We start from the raw sequence: 26,902 nt of genomic DNA on the forward strand, positions 1-26,902 counted from the left end.
ATACAGTAAGTTCTTCAGATATTTTTTAAACTTTTATGAACATTTAGAAGGAAGAAGTGTACTTTGTTTTCTCATTTGAGATTGTGAAACTCACAGTCTCCCCTTACGCTCTTTCAAACATTTTGAAAATCTCTTTGTCTCCTAATGTCTAATTTTATCATGACGTTTCTGTGCTCAAGAATGTGAAAGGAAACTTCCCAAAATTTTCCTGAAATGTCTCTGATTCTGTGATGTGACCCTGTGGTTTTTAAACATAGTGTTGGGGTGTAAAGGATTCTCAGTGCCTATTATGTATAATGACATGAGAAAAAAATAAATATTTAAAAGCTCATCTGCCTTCAGATAATTCAAAATATAGTTGTGAAAAAGTGAACTGTAATGCATTGTCTATAACCTGGGAAGCAACTTGTTCTGTTTCAGGTAGTCAAACTTAAATTTAATCAACAGGAACATGATATAGATTTAAAGAAATGCATGCAAATGGCAACCCACTCCAGTATTCTTGCCTGAAAAATCCCATGGATGGAGTAGCCTGGTGCAGGCTACTCCGTCCATGGGGTCACAAAAAGTTGGACACGACTGAGCAACTTCACTTCAGTTTATTTAAGTTAGAAGGTTCTAGAAGTCCTTCCAATTTTACATATGACAAAAATAATTTCACAAGGGATAGTTAGGGAGTTTGGGATGGACATATACACACTGCTATCTTTAAAATGGATAACTAACAAGGTCTTACTGTATAGCACAGGGAAGTCGAGCAATGATATGTGCCAGCTTGGATGGGAGGGAGTTTGGGGGAGAATGGAAACATGGATATAAATGGTTTAGTCACTTTGCTGTGCACTTGAAACTATCACAACAGTTTTAATTGGAATGGAGAAGGCGATGGCACCCCACTCCAGGACTCTTGCCTGGAAAATCTCATGGATTGAGGAGCCTGGTAGGCTGCAGTCCATGGGGTGGCTAAGAGTCGGACATGACTGAGCGACTTGACTTTCACTTTTCACTTTCATGAATTGGAGAAGGAAATGGCAACCCACTCCAGTGTTCTTGCCTGGAGAATCCCAGGGAAAGAGGAGCCTGGTGGGCTGCCATCTCTGGGGTCGCACAGAGTCGGACACGACTGAAGCGACTTAGCAGCAGCAGCCAGCATAAAATAAAAAGTTAAAAATTTTCTAAAGATATTGTACTACCTATAAGCAGAAAGCAAATATCTAATCAGTGATTTACTTTCCTGTGTGCTTCCTCATTGTATATTGTAGCACTAAACCAAAGAAACACTGTACAATAGCCTATTTTTAAAATTGTCCTCTACTCCCAGGAGTTTTGACACAAGAAATAATTGTTCATTCATTGATTATTTCATTTAATAAACGTACACTTACTGTCTATGGTGGATTTGCTGTATAAGACATGGTAATCATGTAGGATAGTATAAAAGGCAGAAACCCTTATACAGCACACAGGGTGAGTATGCTAGACAGGAAGAAATGTGCAAAGTTTGGAGTGGGAGGGTTTGGAAGAATTTCCTTAGGCAATACTGGAAATTTCACTGATGACAAGGTCAAAAGATTCAAGCAAGTGTTATGCAAGCACTGAGCTTTACCTGAAATGGGAGGTTGGGGTTAATTTTGGAGGCTATTTGGGGCAAGTGGGAGAGGGAGATTATGCATTAGATTGGGAATATCGGATGTAATGTAGCATCGTTGCCTACAATGTGCAGGCAAGGGAAGTATGAAAAAGGGAAACGTTAATAATGGTTTCTTGAGTAATCATTATGTCTCTGATTGAGCACACTATTTCTTGAGTAATTAGTGGATATGGATCAGAATTAGCCTGAAGTTTCTGCCTAGGTTTGAAGTTTTCCATGATTCCCTGCAATGCCAGTATCCTGTCTATATTTTAAACCTTCTTAATAGTTCTTGTGCTTTGAGACAGAAGCTTCATCCATTATTGACTATGTGAGGTACCTTCCTTTTCTCATTCCCCTTGTCCTCTCATATTAGACACAAAGCCTCCCTATCAATAGACCCTTAGGGACTTTCCCATATCCTTAGGGGGGAAAATGAGTAAACTGAATCAGGAAATTGAGCTGAAATTTATTTATCAGGCAGAAGCCATACCTTTGAGGGTGGATTTTATTTCCCCAAGTTCAGAAGATAACATCTGGGGAAATACTGGGGCCTTCCTGACAGTCTAGTGTTTAAGGCTTAGTGTAATGCAGGGCGTGAGGGTTCTATTTCTGTTCAGGGGACTAAGATCTGACATGCCTTGTGGCCTGAAAACAGGAACATAAAAAACAACAGAAGCAATATCACAACTGAAAAATGACTTAAAAATTAAACTGTAAAAAATAGAAGAATCTAGGGAAATCAAGTCTTCCAATTGGAGAGTCAATTCTTAGATAGACTGATAAGGAATCCAGGGTGCTCAAGGGATCTGGAGCTCTCAAGGAGGAGAAAAGGAAAAATGTTTTGTTCTACATTGCTTTGTCTTAGTCACATAAGACATTTTTTCTTCAACTCTGAGTTGTGACAACAATCTTTAAGACTAACTTTCTTTAAGCCCAGAGCTCTTTAAACCCATGCATAACCTAGGTGGTTAAAGTAAAGGTAAAGGGCTTCCTTGCTGGCTCAGACAGTAAAGAATCTATCAGCAATGTAGGAAACCTGGCTTCGATGCCTGGGTTGGGAAGATCCCCTGAAGGAGGGAATGGCAACCCACTCCAGTATTCTTGCCTGGAGAATCCCATGGACGAAGAAACCAGACAGACTCCATGGGGTTGCCAAGAATGGGACACTGACTGAGCAACTAACACAGACACAAAGAGGCCTATTTACTAGATGAAGGACAAAGAAGGAAGTGGCATCAAGTCCTGTTTCCAAGCCTATTCTTAATGATGGTGCCAGTACAGGATATATTCATGGTTTAGGTATTCTCCTTTGTGGTGGATGTATTATCAGTGGCCAAGTCTCTTAGAGAAAGACTGATTGATCTTTACCAAACCTCTTATGTAACTCAAGTGATTAGATCTTACTCTCCAAATAGGAAGAGCATGAGAGGCCAACAGAAACCTACAAGACTCAAGTCGTTTTAAAACATAATGCTTTCCTACCTCCCATCGTTTGTCTTCTCTGAAAAAGTAGATGATCCCTTTCAATAGTCCATTTTCCTCCATTTTAGTTACACCAGAGACAGAAGCCTTACGTGGACTCGTTTGCTCCTAAGATTTGCTTGGAGAAATGAGTGAAGCTGCTTTTTTACAGATGGAATTTGGGAACCAGACAGTGCAGTGTTCAGGACCTGCAGACCAGTACAGGGTTATCTATGCTGTCTTGCCATAGTAATGCTGTTCATAAACATGTCAATCCTTATTTTTACCTCATCAAAGTGTTAAGAAATTCCTTTTCTGTTTGGCAACAAACCTCCTATTTTTAAAGTTAGGCTCAAAATATACTCTAATTGCTGAAAAAGTCAGTCCAAGGAATAAGGCTGACCTTCTACCATGGCTTCCCTGGTAGCTCAGATGGTAAATTGTCTGCATGCAATGTGGGATACCCAGGTTAGATCCCTGGGTGGGGAAGATCCCCTGGAGAAGGAAATGGCAACCCACTCCAGTACTCTTGCCTGGAAAATTCCATGGACAGGGGAGCCTTGTAAGCTACAGTCCATGGGGTCGAAAAGAGTTGGACATGGCTGAGCAACTTCACTTCACTTCAATGATTAAACAACAAAACAATTCATCTTGCTCAAAGGTATGTTTTTCCTTAACTTTGTACTAATGATTATATAACAACAATGCATCTTACTTGAGGACCTGGTTCTCCTTCTTAAGATTCTTCTGACTAATCCTGTTCTCTTAAAATGTATGTTGTGAGAGAGGGTTCAATAAGACCTTTCTATTGTTAGTAACCAAAGGAAAAAGTATATAAGGTCTTGATAAGACTAGCAAGTAGGGCACTCTACAGTTCCCCTTCTGATGTCTATCTCAGAAGCTTCCTCTGTCCGTTTTTCACTGTAATAAAATTTCTGCCATGCAAAAGCTCTGAGTGATCAAGCCTCTTCTCTGGCCCCAGATCGAAATTGTCTCCTCTGGAGGCCACAAATCTGACACTGTTCACTGTAAGCTATCACAATGTTCATCCACTCAAGGAATTCAAATAGGGCTCTGTAATAACCTAGAGGAGTGTGAATTGGTGGGAGATGGGAGGGAGATTCAAATGGGAGGGGATATATGTACACCTATGATTAATTCCTGTTAATATGTGATAGTGATCAAACCAGTATTGTAAACCAATCATCAATCAATTAAAAATAAATTTTCTCCTTTTTTAAAGAAAATGGCCAGGATCCCAGTGGTATTTTTAGGTGAGGGCATTAGCCACACCAGCCACCACCTTCTGATAGGCAGCCAGGAACTCCGGGGTGAATTCCTTGCCAAAGTTTTGAGCCAGTGTAATTACCAGTATGTTGCCAAGGAGCTGTGTGGAAGGAATAAAAAAACAAGGACATGGTTAGCAGAGGCACCCAATTCAGACTAAAGAGTATTTCAGTCTCATCCCAAGCTGTGCCCCTAGAATATAAGTAGAAAGATGGCTGAAGTATAGATGTTACTTCTAATATGAACCCACCCATATCAGCCAGTCCATTCTGAAGGAGATCAGCCCTGGGATTTCTTTGGAAGGAATGATGCTAAAGCTGAAACTCCAATACTTTGGCCACCTCATGCGAAGAGTTGACTCATTGGAAAAGACTCTGATGCTGGGAGGGATTGGGGGCAGGAGGAGAAGGGGATGACAGAGGATGAGATGGCTGGATGGCATCACTGACTCAATGGACGTGAGTCTGAGTGAACTCCGGGAGTTGGTGATGGACAGGGAGGCTTGGCGCACTATGATTCATGGGGTTGCAAAGAGTTGGACACGACTGAGTGACTGAACTGAATTGATAGCAGCCTGAACTTGTTCTTAGAAATGTTTCTGCCTTTCTGTCTTAGTCCATAGCCTGTTATCATTTTTTATTCTTTTGAACCATTTCAAGACACAATGCATCATTTTGTCTCCCTTGCTTTGAAAGGAAGAGGTAAGGGGAAAATATGAGATAAAATTTTAAGTGACTTAAAATATAAAAGTGTTTTTAAATACTCAAAATGTTTGAATAAAAAGAAGATACTGTAAAGAACAAACAGAAAAAAACAAGATTGGGTAAGAGGAAATGATGGCTGGGAACAAAGAAAGTAAAGGAAACTAAATGTTCCTGAGGAATCCATAGTGATGTAACCAGAATATCTCTTTTCCATTCTGAACTGTATCCTGCTGCTTAACTCTCTCCTCATGATAGGAACTTAACCACCAAAAAAAAAAAATAGATGGAGAATATTAAGCATCCCGTAGACTCACACTGATGTTCTCAGGACTGACATGCAGATTCTTACAGTGCAACTCACTTAGCAAAGCAAAGACACCCTTGAGGTGGTCAACATGCTTCAGGCCTTTGGTAAAGGAGTCTAGCACCTTCTTGTCATGGGCCTTCACCTTAGCGTTGCCCATAATAGCATCAGCAGAGGGCAAGTTCCCAAAGGACTCAAAGAACCTCTGAGTCCAGGGGTAGACAACCAGAAGCCTACAGGGTGAAAACAGCATAAGGAAGGAGGGAGTCAATGCCTGCCAGAATCCCAGGCAATGGCTCTGTCCCCACACACCCAGCTGACATTCACTCTCCTTGCCTTGTAAGCTGAATACCTGCCTGCCTAAGGTTTCAACACCAACTTCAGCCACCCTCATTTTGCTCTGCAGGGCAGTGACAAGTAGCCTTCCCCTCAAGAGTCAGATGCACCATGATGTGTGTTTGTGCAGTTGCAAGTTGTGTTAGAAGCAAGTGTAAGCAGTAGGGGCCCTGGTCTTGCTTGTGAGCCCCACCCAGCCCCCTGCCCTCTCTGCTCTGAGAGCAGATTAGCCCAGGGCATAATACAAGTTCATTGGCTTGGGGGAATGTAAGATGCACTCCTGTTCCTCAGTGCCCTTCATCTGTGATTGGCTGATCCAGTGTGTCTAGACTCAGAAACTTTATTCTCCCTGTTCTTATCTCTTAGCTTCATTTCCTTCATCCATCCATTGCCTCTATAAATATATTCCCAGTCTCATTTATGCTTAAATATTTCAGTCTGATGTTGTGTAATGTATCTTACAGTTTAAGCCTATGAAGTACAGTTTATCTATGAATTTAAAAAGTTGAATTAATAGGTAAGAAAACTAAGACCTAGTAAGGAAATATTTTATCAAGTTGACTTTGTATGGAGCTTCACTCTGTTTCTGAAAATATTTGTAAGAGGTTGAAATGGATAAATATTTTGTCATAGATTTAACTTGTTTTCTTTCTGCTTGTAAAAATACTCTGTGCCACAAAAGTCAATTTTCACCCATTCCCTTCATTGAACTAAATTGCCATCAAGTTAATGAAAAATCATAAATATTGTCTTTCTAGCAGCTACTGAACTAGGTTTATGGAACATGGAGCAGCTACTGAACTAGGTTTATGGATAATGGAAACAATTTAATGAGAAATAAAGAAAAATATCTGATATTTATGATATGACTGTAGAGAAAATTCAGAGGACTTGCAAACAAGATTCATCTTATCCAGCGTGATAAAGTCTGACAGGATTTCTGGGAAAACACTAAGTACAGAAATTTCCACATCTGCATCCTCAGGAAAAAAGTGAAAATGGACCCAGGAATGAAGATTCAAGTCAAATTTCATTCTTCTCAATTCAAAATAATACTACAATGATATACAAATATAAACCCACCAGCATACCTGGAAAGAAGGAAGAAAGGAAGAAAAGAAGAAGAAAGGGAGGAAGGGAGGAAGGACGGATGGAAAAAGGGCCTAGGAGAAGGGAAAATAATGTAACAAAAGGGAAAGAAGAGGGAAAAGAATATATAGAAGATGAGAGGTTGACAATTCCAACATTTTGCAAGGCTGTATATAAAGAAAAGTGTTCATACTTTGCTAATGATAATGTAAAACAGTACAATTGATTTTGAAAATATTTGTTGGTATCTACTGAAGCAGTGGGGCTTCCCTGTTAGCTCAGCTGGTAAAGAATCCACCTGCAGTGCAGGAGACCCCAGTTCAATTCCTGGGTCAGGAAGACCCTCTGGAGAAGGGATAGGCTACCCACTCCAGTATTCTTGGGCTTCCATGTAGGCTCAACTGGTAAAGAATCTGCCTACAATGTGGGAGACCTGGGTTCAATCCCTGGGTTGGTAAGATCCCCTGAAGAAGGGAAAGGCTACCCAGTATTCTGGCCTGGGGAATTCCATGGACTGTGTAGTTCATGGGGTTGCAAAGAGTCAGACACGACTGAGTGACTTTCGCTTTCACTTACTGAAGCAGAGGATGTGCAACGCCTATGACCTGGCAATTGAAAAGCATGTTTGTGTGCATCCAAAGATATGTAGAGGAATGCTTATAGCATCAATATTCATCAGAATCTCAATTCAGTAGCAATTTTAATGTTCCTAAATTATGGTACAGTAAAATGATGAAATATTTACAGCAATGGAAAGAATCTGCATCACATGCTGTAATACAGATTCATTATATAACATAATGCTGTTTAAAAATTACCAGGGACAATAATTCAAATAATGTGATTTGTATATAGAAAGATATACAGTGTGACTGTGATTCAGATGACAGGGAAATATTTTGTGATAGGAAGATGCTATGAATGATCTTTATACTATGTTACAGATTTTTTTTCCTTTAACCTGAAAGTCAAGTAGAACTATTGAGAAATTCAAGAAATGGAGTGACATGATTGATTTGTATTTTTCAAAAATTATTGTGCTTTCAGTGTATAAATGAATATAGGAATAGAATAAATGAGAGACATATAGAATGATACTGTAGTAGGAAGGAAAATATAATTGTCATCTCTGTTTCCAGTCTTGAGCAACTGATGATGTCATAATCATTAAGATGTTATGGGCTTCCCTGGTGGCTCAGATACAAAAGAATCTTCCTACAATATGAGAGACAGAAGTTCAATCCCTGGGCCAGGAAGATCTGGAGAGGGGAATGGCAACTCATTCCAGTATTCCTGCTTGGAGAACTCCAACAGAAGAAACACCATCTCTATTTTCAGACTTCAGCAGTTGATGATGTCATAGTCATTAAGATGGGGAACACAAAAAGAAGGTTCAGTTAGCAGAAATAAATTAGGAAATGATCAGGAGTTCAGTTTTGGACATACTGTATTTGAGTCACCTTTGAGCAATCCAACATGGGATATTAAGCAGTTAGATAGCTAGATATGAAGCTCAGAAACAATGGAATCAATTCAAGAATCTACAATGAAACAGGGCACAGAAAACTAGATCATAGAACATCAGAAAAACCACTACCACTACCTTGGCAAAATGACAGACAACACACTTTACAAACATCTCCTTGGAACTTCAGAAGTGAGGGTGGTAGGGATCATTTGTGAGGCAGAGATAGAGATAATTATCTCACTTCACAAACAAGGAAACTAATTCTAAAAAAATATTAACTAAATGTTTCGAGGCAATGGAGCAATACTTTGACCTTGTCTGTTAATTCCAGGGCTTTGGCTTTTCACTTTATGCCAGTGGCTTGAGTACAGAAATTTGAAAAGATTTTTACAAGGGTGGCTATGCCCATTACCAGCTCCAAGCAAGAGACGTCTAGGTTTTTTCCTTCTTCTGTCAAGAAATTTCCTCTGCTCATTCACCAGATAGGGCACATGGCTGTCATCCATGACTATTCCACTCTCATTTCACTGTGTTTCACGTCTTCAGGCTTCTTTGCCACAACGGTCCAATATTTGATTTTTTAGTCTTACTTCCCTTGCTTCTGTCAAGTTGAGTCCTTTACCTATAGCTTTATTATAATCATAGCCAATTCCTAATCCCAGATTCAGGGTAGATTCTGCCTTGTCTGGTCTATACACACACGTGGATCAATTTCCCTACAATATCCTATTCATTATGTCACTCTCCTGTTCAAGAATCTTCTTTTTGCATAAAACAATAGCTTTATTTCCTGATTTTTCTGGTCTCTCTAGCAAATTTTCTAATTTTATACTACCACTGCCATTAAAGGGCAAATTTATCTTCTGTCCATTAGACCTGAAAGGATGACTTGTGAATTTATCATTTTCCCTAATAAATGGCCTTTATCTCTAGCAAAGGTTTAATAGAATTAGTAATGTGTTCCAGGACACAGAGCTCCCAAGTCATATAACATTAGTACCATTGAAGATGCAAGGAAACAACGGAGAGCACAGTCCTTGACTGGGTGCCTAAAAAGTACCATCTTCACTGCACTTACAACTATAAAATATATGACTTCTATATTAAATTAAAGTAGACCAAAAAGAGCTCTATCCTGCATTTATACAAATAACAGACTATACAGGGTCCCCTACTTTGTGTCCTAACAACTCACTATTAACAATCATTTTGCATTTCTCTAGAGTAACTCCATTTCTTTCCTTTTTCTAAAGACCTTGCCAATCTCAGGAGTTTACATTCCCCTCATAAAATTAACTGCACACTAAAGTCATTCTTATAGAATCTTATTAGGGTTCCTTCTATAACCTCCCCAAAATTTCAATCTCCAATATTCCCAGTTCCAATAGTAAAGCTTTTTTTTTTTTTTTCCCCTGAATCAACTTATAAAAGATAAAAACAAAGAGAAAATACAAGGACAGTCGTTATAGACCATGACTTTTATTTCATTTGAATTATATTGGAATTATGTCTGGAGTCAGAGCTCTCTCCCTCTGTCTTCAGGACAGGAACTGAAGGGAGACTGGGCCCTCAGATAGGCACCAACATGGTTGGCCAGGCATCTAGTGGTACTTGTGGGCCAGAGCATTAGCCACAGCATTTGTCAGCTTCTGCCAGGAAGCCTGCATCTGCGGGGTAAATTCCTTGCTGAAGTGGGTTGCCAAGACAATCAATATCATGTTGCCTAGGAGCTGGGAATAAAAAGAAGATAGTACGTAATGAAGAGAAGGTCTCAGGCTGCCCTTCCAGCAAATAGATACAACATCTGTTTCCTTCTTCATAAGAGGTTAAGCGGCTTTCATGGCCATGTTCCCACAAAAGTGCATCATTATAGACCTGACATTGGCTTCAGTGACTCCCAGTCTGAACCCCCACTGTGTTATATCATTCTCCCATTTTCTCTGTCAACTTCCAACCCCAGAGCATTGCTATGGATTGCTTCTCTCCTTTATTTTAAAAGTAAACTTATAGTGCTGAAAGGGGACTAGATATGCATATTTTGTCTCAAGATATTACACACATCAGATTGTTTGGACATCCATTTGATGAGGAATCCAGCACCTTGTATACAAAAACATTTCATCTTTGCTAGAGAGTAGAGAAGGAGGCACAAATCGTGAAAAGTTGCTCTTATTTTGCCCTGTTTAGTTCTGGTTCAAAACTCAAAAATCATAAAGAAATGTATTCATCAATTTTCATAGAAAATTTCAGTTATCAAGGCAAGATTTCTTCTGCATGGCTCAGTTTGTATTCTCCAGGCCAAAACATATAGCTCAAGTTTGGTTAGTGTTCTTCATAACACTTTTTTCTTTTTTCAGGATTATCAGATGACCAGTGACCTCCACTAGCCATAGAATAATTACTTGGTCTTATCTTTGACCTCTGGAACAACCTATCAAGATCAAGCCTTTCTCTGAAATATTACCTCCAAAAAATACTTCTATAGCATAAGACTTAAGTCAGTGTTCTCATTATAACCACAGCACAGAAACCTGGATGAAAGAACAAAGCACAGGCATGCCCAGACTCACCCTGAAGTTCTCGGGATCCACGTGCAACTTGTCACAGTGCAGCTCACTTAGATCTGCAAAGGTGCCCTTGAGGTCATCCATGTGCTCAATGGCATTTCCAAAGGAGTTCAGCACCTTCCTGCCATGGGCTTTGACCTTGGGGTTGCCCATTATTGCAGACTCAGAGTATAAGTTACCAAAACTGTCAAAGAACCTCTGGGTCCATGGGTAGACGATCAGGAGCCTATGGGATGATTATAGACACAGAACAGATGAGAAGTCAGAGTATGTAAGAAACCTAACCAGTCCCTCTTTTATGGAACACTTTCAGCCTTTCTACATCCTCTCCTACCTGTGTCCAGTGCTTACCTTGCCAGGCTCTCACCGCCGACCACCTCCACATTCACTTTGGCCCACAGACTAGCAACAGCAGCCTTCTCCTCGGTAGTAAAATGCACCATGGTGTCTGGGAGCTTACTGGTGATCCTAATGGGCCAGAAGCAAGTCTGTGCTGCCTCTTCACTGTGTGGCCTTTTATTCCTCATCTCCTGTCCCAAGGTCCTTCCTTCCCCCAATAAAATGAGACTATTGGTCAAAGGTAGGGGGCCACCACCAGGGGTGGGACTTGGGCAAGGGTGGGTCAGCAAGATGGACATTTGTGTCTCTGATAGTGTTACCGGCTCTATCAGGGATACTCCGCTGTTTTCCCCCCTACCCTCTACTGTGTAATTCATATCTCAAGCTCCCCACCACCCCTCCTGAAGTGACCAGCAGGCTGACCATGAAGCATAGCTAGAGTTAGGAAGAGCAACATTTAGAACTCTGTTGAGCACTGTGTCAGGTATTTACAAGACACTATTCTGCTGTTCAGCCAGCGTATATTAATAGAAGCCACAGCTCTTCTTGGATTACCAATGCTTCTAAAGCTTATATGGGGCTCATACTTTTATAGTTCTCGTAGCCAAGTATAAATGATCCCAATCCAGCATCAATTTATAAACAGGATAGGCAAGAACTCAGTAATTTAGAGAAGAAATGAACATCAGCCCTTTGTTACTGAGTTCTATCAGTAATATGTGTGCTTGTCTGAATAATTGTTTTCACTCTGGTTACATGGAAACTCTCTCTGGCCAGAACATGTATCTATGCATTCATATCAGAGAATACACTATTGAATGTTAAATAATAGGTGTTTCTGTGTTTAATGAAGAAAGTATAAGAATTCATCTTGGCAATGGCTCTGGATGAACTGAGTTGTCTCATGTGCTGGGTCCACACTCCTGGCCGAGTGTGACTTTTCTTCACATCTAATCAGTCAGAGGCAACCTTCACTGACAGTACTCCACACGCCACTGCCACTGTGATCTAAAGTGCTTTGTTCTCATGCATCCAAATAAGCATTTACAAGACTGGAAAAGACACATTTCTAGTGGGAGAGGGAATGATTCATTTTATCTCAGAATTTGTTGCTCCCACATTTTGACCTCCAGAAAGCTGGTTTGCTTCTCACTGAGATCACTCTTACAAATATATATACATATAATAAAAATAATTTTCATGTGTATTTACAGAGGGACTCTAAAATTTAGAGTTCAACCCAATGTGTTTATATTAATAGCCAAATTTCTACTATTAGAAAATAAATCTTTTCTGTCTATTTGATACAGTGAGACATTTTTATCTATTCAGCCTGGAAAAGACTTAAACGTAAAATGTGGATAAAAATTTCTGTTTCTGGAAGCTGGTTTACCATGACAGAGTGGATAATCTGTGGGTACTGATTTATGTGAGCACTTTGGTACAGAGATATAAAGAAAATAGTTAGGATTAATCTCAAAAGGATTTGCTTCAAGAAAAGAGGTCAGAGAAATGAAAGAAAAAAGCGGAAACTATGACCACAACCAGGAACCTCACTCACACTCAGCTGGGGTCTGGCTTGCAGGGTTGGCTCTGGGTACTTTCTATCTCTAGCCCTGATGCCCATCTTCATTGGAGTATGTGCCCCTGCAAGGCCTCAGACTCAGGGGCTTCTGCAGCTCTGAATGTTGGGGAATAACTGCCCATCTTTTCAGCAAAGCAGGCAATGATTCTGGAAGTTACCTCTAACTCTGGATTTTCTCTCACACTTTTTAGACAGTCCCTCTTTCTGGGCATTTTACAAAGGTCTCTCTTCCTTGAAATGCTGTAGCCAGCCTGCTCACATATATCTCCTAATGCAACAATCAATTTAACATTCCCTTCCTGGTGGTCCAGCGACTAAGATTCCAGTCTCCCAATGCAGGGTCCCCAGGTTCCATCCCTGGTCAGGGAACTAGATCTTACATGCCATATTTAAATATCCTGTGTGCTGCAAAGATCGAAGATCTTGCCTCCTGCAACTAAGACCTGACACATCCAAATAAATAAATACAAATAAATATTTAAAAGAAAAAAGAAAATAAGTTCTGAAAAAAAAAAAAATCTTTCCTAGCCAGCTCTCTTCACTTTACCTAGACAGTTCCTTAGTAAAGCCCATGGGCAGTTCTTTGAGTTGACTTTGAAAAAAGGTATCTCCTGCTCTGACCTCAAACCCTTCCCATCCCAATCTCTCTTCACAAGGGTTATGACAAACCAGTTACTTTTAGAAAATATGTTCTTAGAATGGAATGACATCCTTGCCTGGATAGTGCCATCTTAAGACCTGGGCTAATTTTCCCGTAAAGAATCTCCATTTTGGTACTCCTCCTCCATCCAGAACTTTTGTCTTGACTGAAGTCTTTTTTTCCAGACCCACTTAAGACCCACTTGTTGATCTGGTCCTATGGAGTTTTCTTGTCCCCTGACACCCTTTCCCTCCTGCCAGAAAACTCCCATATCTTTAACTGGAATAACTCACAAGTATATGATTCTCCCAAGTGTATGTCCCAACCATATACCTTTGGTGCTCTGTTTTTAATTTTCCTCCAGAAATCTCTACTTCATGAAATGAGTGAATGGTGAGCCCCCCTCACCCCCTCAAACACAGTTCAGCATAGAATCCCTAAGGATTTAACATATTTAAAAGCACGTGAGAAAGCAGACCTGAGGACAATACAGAGAACTCTTAGTAGAGCATTACTGCTACTGCTACTATAAAGTAGAGAATACTTTATATTGGTGACACTTGGTGTCACTACTACTGCACAGGACCCTCAGTGAATCTTGTGGGCCAGGGTGTTCACCAGTCCAGTCACCAGCTTCCTTCAGGCAGCCTGCACTGGGGCTTAATTCTGTGTCAAAATGGTTTGTCAAGACAATCACTAACACAATTTCCAGGAGCTGTGGAGGTGGAGAGAGATAACAGATGTGTACAGTGAGCAGAGAGTTGCAGGCTGGCCTTTCCACTCCCACTTAGAAAGAAGTGATATCAACTTCCCACAAAGCCTGGGGCATTGCCTTGTCTCTAAGCACAGTTAGTTTGTTCCCCTTGCTAGACTAGGAACTTGCCCATGATTTCCCTCTTCCTATCTTCCTTCATATTTTGTGGGCTTAAAAATAAACGCTCATAGCTTTTTATCATACTCACTCCAACCCACGTGTTCTAGCTGTTTCCCTCCCTCAGAGACATTTATCCCACTCCTGGATTTATAGGATGCAAACTTGAAATGGCTGTCTAGAAACAATTCTGTACAAATGCTCAACCAATGTATGAATGTGCTGTGTGGTTAGGTGCTCAGTCATGTACGAATCTTTGTGACCCCATGGTCTGCAGCCTGCCAGTCTCCTCTGTCCATAGGGATTCTCCAGGCAAGAATACTGGAGTGGTTGCCATGTCCTTCTCCAGGGTATTTTCCCAATCCAGGGATTGAACCCAGGTCTCCTGCTTTGCAGACAGATTCTTTACTGTCTGAGACACCAGAGAAGCCCTAATGTAAGAACAGCCTTAGCAATATATTTGTGAACTCTAGCTTCTTTTGGTATACAGAGTCTGCATATGCTGCATAGACATTCTCCTTGGTAATTTTTTTTTTTTTTTTCTGCCTCCTGGAGAGGAAAAGAGAAAAATAACAAGTAAAGGCAAAGTTCCTTTCATACAGTTATACTTTCCAGTAGACAATATCCTCATCTCTATATAGGCTTCTTTTTTTTAATTTATTTATTTTAATTGGAGGCTAGTTACTTTACAATATTGTATTGATTTTGCCATACATTGATATGAATCCACCATAGGTGTTCGTGTGTATATAGGTTTCTTTTAAAAGTCAATAGAGTCCAAACAAACCCCTCTAGACTTCAGAAAGCAGTTTTTAGGCCCTAACACATTACATCTTGGTCTTAGTTCAGGTCCCTGGAGCTTCTTTCCTTTCAAACTCAATATTTCCAAATGTTTCACCTCCTATATCCATCCTTATTTCCTTATAACCTCTCGGTTTTTGGACTCATCTCTTCTCTTTCCTCTAGACCTGTCTTGCTGATTCCTCAAATTCAGGCTTTGAATTTATTTTCTATTTCCTCACAAAATGATCTTTTTTTTTCTCCAAAGCTCAATCAGTTTCAATAATGATAACTATTCTTATAGCCAAATTTTTAAAAAAGCATTATTATTTGGAATAAAAATCACATATATTTATGAATACATATATACTAGATGGTGCTTATAGATAACATAAATACTGCCTCTAAAAGATAGAAGTTACAGATAAAGCTAATTATTTTTAGAGAAAGAGCTAAAGAAAGCTTATGTTCCAAGTTGTGAACTAAAAATGTGAGATATATTAGTGTATTTAATTCTGACAAAATAGACTTTGATAAGCATGATCAGTGAATGAAAACTTAAAGTATTAAGTGATGCTTCTCAAATTGTAGAGCTAGCAGTATGCTCAAATTCAAACCAAAGCAGCAAGTTCTTAGGTTTAGAGCTGGCTCCCCATTAGTACAAATGACAACACTAGGGAGAGACTAGGCAAGGGTCCCTTGATTGTACTCTGAGAAACACATTCCATCTCAAGAGAGCTGATCAAAACTATGTTTCTTACATTAAGTAAAATTAACTATAATGTTTTTTTCAAACTTTCATTCCCATGGGTTCTCAAATGTTCATTCAATAACTATTTGTTAGATGACTCTGTGTTATGATTTTTCTATGTACTGGAGATTTAAGATAGACAAAAAAGAAAGCTTTCCTCTTTATCTAATTTTGTGGTGGAAGATACAGAAAATGAATAAGTAAACCCATCAACAAATAATTTCAGCTATTATCATTTGCTGTGAAGGAAATTAATATCTGGACATAATGAGAGAGGGACACAATTAGATAAGGAATAAATCTAAGAAGGTCATAGTTGAGGAAGCCCAGAATGAAAAGAAAGAATCTGTAGTGGAGAGTATTGGGATAGAGGTCCTGAAAGTTGGGACACTGGATCCAAATCTCTAAGGAAGGTAAAACAAATGTCTGCTATGCTAGAAATATGAGTGATGGGTTGGTGTGGTTGATATGTAAATAGTAAAAGTTAGAATGGCAGAAAATATTGTTTCAGAAAAAGCAAAAACCTAATAACTCAGAACTTCTCTTCTAGGATAGGGAATACAAAGCCATTCTAGTATTTTAAACCTGGTAATGACAATTTCTAAACCCTCTGACTCTTAAATTAATATTCCCAGATAATTGTGTTATCACATTATTTTTCTCAGCTGGCTTTTATGGTCTATCAACAATAATTAGACATCTTTTCATCTATTAAAGATTTGAGTCCTCTAGACCTGAATATATGCATATGATTGTAAATTATATGTTTTTGTTTTCAGGTAAATTGTCCTGAACTGGCAAATTTTAGAACTAAACCTAGATCATTAAGGGAGGAAGAATGTATCTTCTGCTTGCTCCTTCATCATCGCCATCCAGGAACCTTTGATATTCAGAATCGGAGTAATAGTTGAGAGGCAAGAAGGATGAAAAAGAGATCGATAGATTAAAAAAAGTACTTTGCTCTCATTTGTTGACTGACTGGGTGGAACGGTCTTGGTGCCACACAGAGCCTCTCTTTACTCTGTTTAGGGGCATAATAAAAGGCTAATGGTGGACTTCCTTCGTGGTCCCATGTACAGGAATCCTCCTCACAACCCAGGGAACATGGATTCACTCTTTAGCTGGGAAACTAGGATCTCATATGTTGCAGGGCAACTCTACCCACCAGATGTAGCTACTGAGCTCACATGATGCGACAAAGATCTCCCATCCATTACTAAGGTCCAATGTGTTCAAATCAATACATAGGCAATGGAACACAGAGAGACCAATGTGTTGACAGCCTGCAACAATGTAATCACTGGTCTTTTATTCCCATTGTGAAGACACAAGGCCAAAGTAGAAGGTAATTTACAGGACGTACTATAATTAATGTGTGGGAGCAATGAAGTGAATGCCTCATAGAGTTAAATTTGCCAGTCCTCAGGAGGACAATTTGAATCAAAGCCTGGAGCTCATGATTCCCTGAGCAATCTGGCAGTGATGCCCTCAAGAATAATTCAGTTAATGTTTCTCTTACATGAACTCCCCAGGTCACTGCAGGCCTCTTCTTTTTTTTTTTTCTTTCTTTTATTATTAGTTTATTATTATTATTATTATTATTATTTACTTTACAATATTGTATTGGTTTTGCCATACATCAACATGCATCCGCCACGGGTGTACACGTGTTTCTTGTTAGAACCATGCTGTGAGTTTTCTCATCTGCTGCCACCCACTTCCTCCCCATTCACCCTAGCCAATCAGAAAATATGTCCTCTTCACTCTCCCCTTCTTCATCCTTCACTTTTTGCAGACCTCCTTGATCTTCTTTCAGGGCTTCCCCGGAGGCTTAGCAGTAAAGAATCTACCTGCCAAGCAGAATATGCAAGTTCCATCACTGGGTCAGGAAGATCCCATGGAGGAGGAAATGGCAATCAGCTTCAGCATTCTTGCCAGGAAAATTTCATGGATAAGGAGCCTGGTGGGCTACAGTCCGTAAGGTCACAAAAAGTCAAACACGGCTGAACACACTGCTTTTTTGGATTGAGGCCATTATATCTCTTCTCCTCAATTAGAATCCATGTCTGGTCTCTGCAATTTTCAATTCATTTTGTGTGAATTAAGCAGATTACTTGCCCCCTCTAAATCCTACTCCTTGAGTCATTTAAAGTTCTAAGAATACCTATTGCTTACTCATGCTACTATCACAGTAATAACTTTTATTTTTATGTTCAAAGACTTATATTATCTAGTCTTTCCTAATTGTATATGTCTTAATATCTCTTCCACTTCCAGAGAGCCACATTCATGCACATTACTGAGCACTGGCTGGCTAATTTTAGACTATGAGACTTTGTTAGTATCTTATCTCCTACATGAAATCTTGGTCATCCTCCTGTCTCCCCAATTTATATACTATCATAACTCTAATTTTATTTTAGTGCACACTACATTTAACCAGAATATGATGCAGAATGATTTCAAGTGTATTAGCCTTGGCTTTGTAAGGAGACAGTGGAATCCTTTAGAAAGGGTAGGCTATTGTTGATTCATGGAGATTTTTTTGAAAATTCTCAGCCATCCTTCAACTGATCTTCTATCTTCAATTCAATCTCATAAGATATATGACAACTTAGTTGAGCTAAAATGTACATTAGAACAAATTGAAAAAGTAACCAGAGTCTAGATGATGAATCCCTACAAAACTTTTACTTTTTTCTGCAAACTCTCTGACGTGTACCATAAATATATCTTGCTTTTTCTCAGACACCACTTACTACTTCTGCCTTCCTGATGCAGTAAGTCATGCCACCGTGAACTGTGACATTCAGTCCCCAACCACTAAAATAAATATTTCCCACCCTGGAAAACTTCTTTCCCCACCTTAGCTTTCTCTCAATCATCCTTCCATAATGTCTATATTCTATTCATGAGCTGCCCAAATGCTTCTCTAAGGACTCTTACTTCTTCCTATGTCTCTCCCCATTCTTCAGATAATGAACTGTTTCTCCTTTAGTACAAGATGAAATGATGGAGAAGATACAATGTTAATTTTTGATCACTGAATAGAATGTACTTTATTAAACAGAAGCTGGGCTCTCAAGGCCAAACCCCAGTCCCCAAGGGCAGAAGGGAGGCACTGGGGACACAAAATGGTGAATTGAAAAGAGGATTCAGTGGTATTTGTGGGCCAGAGCAGTGGCAACACCAGACACCAGCTTCTGCCAGGCAGCCTGCACGTCAGGGGTGAATTCTCTGCCAAAGTGAGTAGCCAGAATAATCACAATCACATTGCCCAGGAGCTGTTGGGTGAGAGACAGAATGAGAATTAGGTATGCCAAGTTGAAGTTTGCTGAAAGAGTTGCAGAAAATAATGGCTTAGTACCTAAACCCACTCCCAAGTCCACATCTTAAACTTCTCCATGGGTTGTACCTGTACAATAAACTCAGATGAGCTTGTCCTTCAATTTAGTTTAAATTCTATGAGCCCTCCATACAATATTTTGTCTACCTATATCCCTTGGCTCTCTCCTATTTCATTATTTTTATTTGCCTCCTTCCCTCCCTCTAGTTTTTATATTCATAGGATTTCAGGACTGCATGGGTTGTTAGAATGAGCTTAGTAAAGCCTCGATTCAATGCAGCAATAAGCTTCCACTTAGTCACAATACTGATGGGTAATTTAATTGAGAATTGATCAATTTTTCTTTAAGATGATCTGGCTAAAAATTATTCTCCCAAGTATCTTCCTAAACTTCAGTCATCAAGAATCACATAGGATAATTCTCCTTTCTTGAGATTGGACTTCTTCTATCAAAAGCCAGATTTCATTTCTCCTTGAACAAATATGCTATTCTTTGATATTCTCTGGGGTAAATACATCCAGTTCTGACAGAAGTTCCAGAAAATTTTTAAGCAAACTTAAGGATGCTCATCATGGTGCTAATGATAAAGAACCTGCCTGCTATTGAAGGAGATGTAAGGGATACAGATATGATCCCTGGGCTGGGCAGATCCCCTGGAAAAAGAAATGGCAACACATTCCTGTATTCTTGCCTGGAGCTCTTTTTTAATGCTCTTAACATCCTTTTATTTTTTTAATTTATTTATTTTAATTAGAGGTTAATTACTTTACAATATTGTATTGGTTTTCCCATACATCAACATGAATCCTCTGCAGGTATACACGTGTTCCCCATCCTGAACCCCACTATGTCACTAGTCCTGAATCAACGTGGTCTCAGTATGCCCACTGGAAGTCTGCCCTCTTAACACCTAGTTTGATCTACGATTTCTGAGATTTTTTCTAGTCTTTTCAATAAAACACTCAACTTCCATTATTATTGCAAAGTAAAAAGCCACAGGGAACACATGAACACTTCCTAAACTCACCCTGAAGTTCTCAGGATCCACATGCAACTTGTCACAGTGCAGCTCACTCAGCTTAGCGAAGGCACCTTTGAGGTTGTCCAAATTCTTAATAGCTTCTCCGAAGGAGGTCAGCACCTTCTTGCCATGGGCCTTGACCTTGGGGTTTCCCATTATGGCAGAGGCAGAGGACAGGTTGCCAAAGCTGTCAAAGAATCTCTGGGTCCAGGGGTAGACGACCAGGAGCCTATGACATGGAAACATAGCAGATGGAAAATCAGCGACTGAGAAATTTTTGAAGAATTTTTTGGCCAATTTTCCAGGCTCATATTCACCATCCTCCCCCATGAAGTCCACTTCCTACCTGCCCAGAGCCTCGCCTCCAGCCTCTTCCACATTGACTTTGCCCCACAGGCCAGTGATAGCAGCCTTCTCCTCGGCAGTAAAATGCACCATGATGTCAAGTTGTGGAGCTTACAGGTGATCACAGAAGCATCAGAAGCAAGTCTGTGCTGCTGCTGGATGCTGTGGCCTTTTATTCTTAACTGCTGAACTTCTGCCCCCTTGCTCCCCCTTGTCCTTTGAAGTCATTGGTCAAGGTTAGGCTGTGTCCCTCAGGGGTGGAGTCAGGTCAGCTGATGGTCAGCAAGGAAGATGTATATTGAGTGTATGATAACCTATTGGTTCCTGAGACATCTTTCGTTTGTTAGATCCTCCTCTATCCCCAACACTATTTTCCACTCATTCCCCATTTTCACCCTCTGTTCTTCCCCTGTCATCCTCCACAATTGTATCCATCCCTCCTATTCTCCTTCTTCCAGAATGATCCATTGAGTGTAGCTAAGCACCAGACAAGGAAGGAGTTCTATTCAAACCATTTTAGTATCGGTTAAAGATGGTGAGATGGTAACAAGGACAAAAACATGCTCAAGATAAAAAATACTACTGTAGACAAGAAACTCAATCAGTTCTAGCTCTCTTGAGGAGTGAATTATAGACAAGCTCTGGATTTTAGTTTTCCAAGGGAGAAGAAAACCAAACAAAACAGACACTCATGGTTACTTCATGAAGCTGAATGGAATGCAAGAGATCTATAATAGAACTAAGAGCTCAATCCCAAATTAAAATATCCAAAGGTTATTTCATAGAACAGGCAGAATAAGCTTACATCCTGTGCTTCCAGGGAACTCTGTTCATTTCTCTGTGACAAGGGAAACTGTCTATTCTGGAGATATTGCCCTGAGTGTTCTTCTTAATTTTCTCTTCTTATTTATACCAGCTAGGCAGCTAAGAAATCTTAAATTATTTAAAACCAGGACTTGTGATCACACTGAGGAAACATGAATTGATATGAGAGTCTAGGTATTGGAGTATGTTCAATGTTTGTTGAAGCCATCAGTGATGGAGACTTCAAAATTCTCTAGTGCCTTGTTTTGTTTTGAATTTTGATGTCCCTGTTGTCTGTAGGCTTCCCTAAGAACATGTCATCATGAAATAGAGTATGCAATTTTTTCAGCTGTGATCCATCGTTATTATACAGGAGTTGATATGATGGTAAGGAATGATGGAGGCAAACCAGCATATAATTCTATAATTAAAAAATTAACCTTTAGTGGATCAATTTTCCTGGGCTGTGACCTTCACAAATATTCCTTTCTTCCCCCACTCCCTTAAGAAAATAAGAAAGACACTCTGGGTTAGACTACATAACCTAGGATGACACACTTCTAGGTCAAGAGAGCAGATATTTTATCACTAATATAGAAGACCAATGAAAGGACAAGAGACATTGGGTTAAACTGTGAAGAATAGCCCCTGTGTGAATAAGAGCAATTTTTTTTCCCTGTATTTGGTTTGTAGGTGCTCAGCAAATTCTATATTTCTATATTTAGTTTCTATAGTTCTAGATATAGTTTCAGGTGTTCAGTAAGTTGATTCAGTTATACAGTAATCCCCCTATATATGAACTTGCAAGTTGCAAACTTTCAAAGATGTGAATTTGTGTTCCATCAACTTCAGGTGTGAGTGAAATTGCAGCTTGCTCTCCATCTCCTATTGCTGATGATCCTCCAGCTCTACCATCTCCCACCTCTTCTCCCTCCTCCAGCCAGTAACTCTTCTTGCCTGTTCACTCGATGCCAGCCCCTGTATGCCAGCTGCTGTGCTGTACTACAGTAGTTTTCAAGATAGTATACTTTAAGATCAAAAATGTTGTCTTTATTTTTTGTATTTGTTTTTTGTGTTATTTGTGTAACAAGTATTGTAAACACATCACAGTACAGTACTTTATAGCTGCTTATGTTAGTTGACAGAGAAGGCAACGGCAACCCACTCCAGTACTCCTGCCTGGAAAACCCCATAGATGGAGGAGCCTGGTGGGCTGCAGTCCATGGGGTCACTAAGAGTCGGACATGACTGAGCGACTTCACTTTCACTTTTCACTTTCCTGCATTGGAGAAGGAAATGGCAACCCACTCCAGTGTTCTTGCCTGGAGAATCCCAGGGACGGGGCAGCCTGGTGGGCTGCCGTCTATGGGGTTGCACAGAGTTGGACACGACTGAAGCAACTTAGCAGCAGCAGCATGTTAGTTGATTTTTAGTTGACTGAGTGCATGCTCAGTCATGTCCAACTCTGTAACCCTAAGGACTGTAACCTGCCAGGTTAATATGTCCATGAGATTTTTCCAAGCAAGAATACTGGAGTGGGTTGCCATTTCCTTCTCCAGGGTATCTTCCTAACCCACAAACTGAGCCCATGCCTCTTGTATCTCTTGCATTGCAGTTGAATTCTTTACTGCTTGAGCCATCAGGGAAGCCTCATTAGTTGGGTACCTAGCTAACTTTGTTGGATCTAGGAACAAATTGGATTTATGAACACACTGTCAGAATTGAACTCATTCATATACATGGAACTTAATGTTTATATATAATATATATTTTCAAATTGTCTTCCCTTGTAGTCTATTACAAAACATTGAGAATAGTTCCCTGTGCTATACAGTAAGTATATCTATTTAATATATAGTAGTGTGTTTATCAGAGAAGGTGACGGCACCCGACTCCAGTACTCTTGCCTGGAAAATTCCATGGATGGAGGAGCCTGGTAGGCTGCAGTCCATGGGATCACTGAGAGCTGGACACAACTGAGTGACTTCACTTTCACTTTTCATTTTCATGCATTGGAGAAGGAAATGGCAACCCACTCCAGTGTTCTTGCCTGGAGAATCCCAGGGACAGAGGAGCCTTGTGGGCTGCCGCCTATGGGGTCACACAGAGTCGGACATGACTGAAGCGACTTAGCAGCAGCAGCAGTAGCAGTGTGTTTATGCTAATCCCAACCTTCTAATTATTCTTCCCCCACTTTTCCCCTTTGATAACCATAAGTTTATTATATCTGTGGGTCTATTACTGTTTTTTTGTATAAATTAATTTGTATCATCTTTTGGGAGGCTTCCCTGGTGCCTCAGTAATAAAGAATCCAACTGCCAGTGCAGGAGAAACGGCTGGGTTGGAAAGATCCCCTAGACAAGGAGATGGCTACCCACTCCAGTGTTCTTGCCTGGGAAATCCCATGGACAGAGGAGCCTGACGGGCTACAGTCCATAGTGTTGCAAAAGAGTCGGAAAACTTAGTGACTAAACAACAACAATACACACACACACATAAACACACACACACACACACATCTTCTTTATCCATTCATCTGTTGATGGACATTTAGATTGCTTACATGTCTTGTCCATTGTAAATAGTGCTACTTCAAACATAAGGGTGCATGTATCTTTTTGAATTATGTTTGATATATTAATCAGTAGACTTAGGGTTCTTGGTTTCCAAGGCAAATTTCTATAGATACACACTATGAGGATAGTGACTCTTTCCTTAAACTTTGGGTATGAGGATCAGATATTGTCAAAGCCCAGGGAATAAGAACCAGGCCCCATAAGACCAAGAGTTTGGGAAATAAATCCCATCTGCAGCAGACAGTATGAGTACTTCCCATTCTCCTTCCAGAGTGTGGACACCAGTCTTCTCAATTTCAGAATGTAGAGTCGGGCCCTCTCCTTCTCCCTCATACCCACTTCAGGTACATCCTTCTCTAGAAACGCTTTGGGGAACAGACCTGGCTTCCCTCCAGGGATCTGGCCCATCTCTTGCCTTCTTATTATTAAACATTTTTGAAAAGTTTCTAGGAAAGGTTATAGGGTTGAAAGACAACATGTCTGTAGCTTAGCACAAGGTTTATGAATTCTGATTCTGAAGTCAGGTAGTCTAATAGAGTTTCATTTTTACTTAAATGCTTGTTCATTCAAACTCAATTATCTTAGCTGCCCATTTTAAAATAATTTACTTTTTTCTCCTATGAAATACCATGATAACTGTCTCTTATTCCCTTATTTGAAAAACCCAAAGTTTAAAGGGATAAGTGATATGATTATCCATGATACATCAGAAAGATTAAATGGTCAGAAAAAATCTAAGATTATTCATTTATTGGATATTAATTAAAATTAATAAAATAAAAATGTTACTTCTAAAGGTATTTACATAAAAAGGACTTTTTAAAAGAAATGTCAAAATTTGATAAAGACTAGCTCTTGTATCTTAGGGAATTCTGTAGCATTTGTACTTTGGTAAACTCTACAGGATGCTAAGAAATATAAGACACTGCTTTTTAGCAAGGAAAAGTAAAATATTTTATTAAAACTTTCTAGCTAAATATGACATCTATACTAATCCTGTAAGACAAATAATGTATTATCTTTAGGTGCTATTAGTATGGAACTTATATAAATTATTAATAGATAAAAATAGATATTTGATTCCACTATAATTTTTCATAGTATTAGCTGAGAAAAAAAAAATACTGCAGAAGTTACTCTTCATCACAAAAGTGTTTTTATGAATACAGTTTATAAACCACTGAAGATACAAAAAGAGCTGCTTAGTATTCTTGATTACAGAGAGGCTATACATTATAATCTTAATTTATCTTGTTATAGTAGAAATAGATAGGATCAAAGTTCCTATTAAGTGTTGAATTAGCCTAGAATAAATTGGGTACCACTAGTAGCTGGAAAATCTAATGGCTACCAGGCAGCAGGCCAATGCATATCTTCTGTTATAGTAATAGTTGCAATGAAGGAGAGAATTGGCACAACGACTAGCCAGGCAACACTCCTGCTTTGTAAACACAAGACCTCTGCATCAGCTCCCACAAAGACTGAGGGTGACTCTGAACCCCAGCTGGGTCCATTCCTAGAGTGAATCCTTTATGTTGGTGGCAGACAGCACAGGCATCAATGGTTTGATGAACCTCTGGGAGCACTGTGACTAAGGCATAGCCAGAGATGCCTGTGTATGTTACTTAAGCAAAAGGAAACTTCACTAGGAAGAGGGAAAGGAAGGCCAGAACCAGCAAGTTATTGCACTTGTCTACACAATGAACTTCGAAGGTAAAGAGCTGGAATCTGACAACTTAGAAAAATCACAAACTTCTCATTTTCCCATTTTATAACATTACTTTCTTGTCTCCATTGATGATTTTTGACCTCATAAAAAATTGCTTTCATTTACATTATGATTAAATTTTTGAGAAATTACAGAGGTTTTATGTCCAATTTAAATATTATTACCTAGTGTATTTGATGAATTAAAGCAACTCTGAATAGTTAGAAGGAATGAGACCATCACTGGAGCCAATGAGCTGTAGCTTTCTAGGCTCCTCTGTCCATGTAATTCTCCAGGCAAGAATAATGGAGTGGGTAGGCATTCCTTTCTTCAGGGTATCTTCCCAACCCAGAAATTGAACCCTGGTCTCCTGCATTGCAGGCAGATTCTTTACCATCTGAACCACAAGGGAAGCCCACATTGGAGCCAGTACTTGCTAATCTTCCTCCTCACTACTACACTACCATGGCTCACTGGCCCATATCTCATGGATATGACTCGGGCTTTAGTCAAGTAGTAATTTTCCAGCTTTGTTCAAATGTATTGTTAGTAGCTCTGAAGCATACATAAAATCAATATTTAGATTTCTACCTAGAGTTGATTCATATGGGATTCTTCTAGGTATAGGGTTTAGATTTCTGTGTCCTAAGATTGGGAAGTCCTTGACTTGGTGACTTTGAATTCTAAAAGATTAATGACTAAAGTTTTTTCCTAGTCATATTATCTTCAATATTTCAGATACTTGGTACTGAATCTATAACACAGCATGTCTCTTGAATAAGAAATCCACATATATCTGAAACAGGATAGATTTGAAGTTTTGAAACTTAGCAAGGCTTAAATGGGAGCAGTGTTGATTATGGTTATATCCCACCCATTAACAAGATCATCTACTATGAGGAATTGTGAGAAAGTAGGATCCTGTGTATTATATGGTCTAGTGAGGGCCAGTAGTGATTGCTCCTCTCCAAAGTCCCTTTCCATACTGTGCTGTGCCTTGCTAAGTCACTTTAGTCCTGTCTGAGTCTATGAGACTCTATGGACTGTAGCCTGCCAGGCTCCTCTGTCCATGGGATTCTCCAGACAAGAATACTTGAGTGAGTTGCCATGCCCTCCTCCGGGGGAATCTTCCCAACCCAGGGACAGAATGCATATCTCTTAAGTCTCCTGCATTGAAGGTGGGTTCTTTTACCTCTAGTGCCACATGGGAAGCCCCAAGCCCCTTTCAACCTTTGCTAATTCTAGCCCCAGAAGGGCTCTGTCTGAAACCAAATTATCACAACCCC

At 39.7% G+C, this 26,902-nt stretch overlaps 2 protein-coding genes and 1 pseudogene across 2 annotated transcripts; all 3 read right to left on the bottom strand.

The window, feature by feature from the left end:
- Positions 1 to 4,364: 4,364 nt before the first annotated feature.
- LOC113905587 lies at positions 4,365 to 5,838 on the bottom strand (annotated as a pseudogene).
- Positions 5,839 to 9,745: 3,907 nt separating this feature from the next.
- Positions 9,746 to 11,323, bottom strand: LOC113905585 (hemoglobin subunit epsilon-4). The gene is made up of 3 exons (XM_027563095.1): positions 11,201 to 11,323; positions 10,853 to 11,075; positions 9,746 to 10,012 (listed from the first exon to the last, which is right to left on the bottom strand). The coding sequence occupies exons 1-3, from the start codon at positions 11,290 to 11,292 to the stop codon at positions 9,884 to 9,886; spliced, it is 444 nt and encodes a 147-aa protein (XP_027418896.1). The 5' UTR covers positions 11,293 to 11,323; the 3' UTR covers positions 9,746 to 9,883.
- A 7,521-nt stretch (positions 11,324 to 18,844) lies between these two features.
- On the bottom strand, positions 18,845 to 20,701 carry LOC113905588 (hemoglobin subunit epsilon-1). Its single transcript, XM_027563097.1, has 3 exons — positions 20,530 to 20,701; positions 20,190 to 20,412; positions 18,845 to 19,099 (listed from the first exon to the last, which is right to left on the bottom strand). Exons 1-3 carry the CDS (start codon positions 20,619 to 20,621, stop codon positions 18,971 to 18,973), a joined length of 444 nt encoding a protein of 147 aa, XP_027418898.1. The 5' UTR covers positions 20,622 to 20,701; the 3' UTR covers positions 18,845 to 18,970.
- Between the last annotated feature and the right edge of the window lie 6,201 nt (positions 20,702 to 26,902).

This window comes from Bos indicus x Bos taurus, chromosome 15, assembly GCF_003369695.1.
Source record: "Bos indicus x Bos taurus breed Angus x Brahman F1 hybrid chromosome 15, Bos_hybrid_MaternalHap_v2.0, whole genome shotgun sequence".
NCBI classification, from domain to species: domain Eukaryota; kingdom Metazoa; phylum Chordata; class Mammalia; order Artiodactyla; family Bovidae; genus Bos; species Bos indicus x Bos taurus.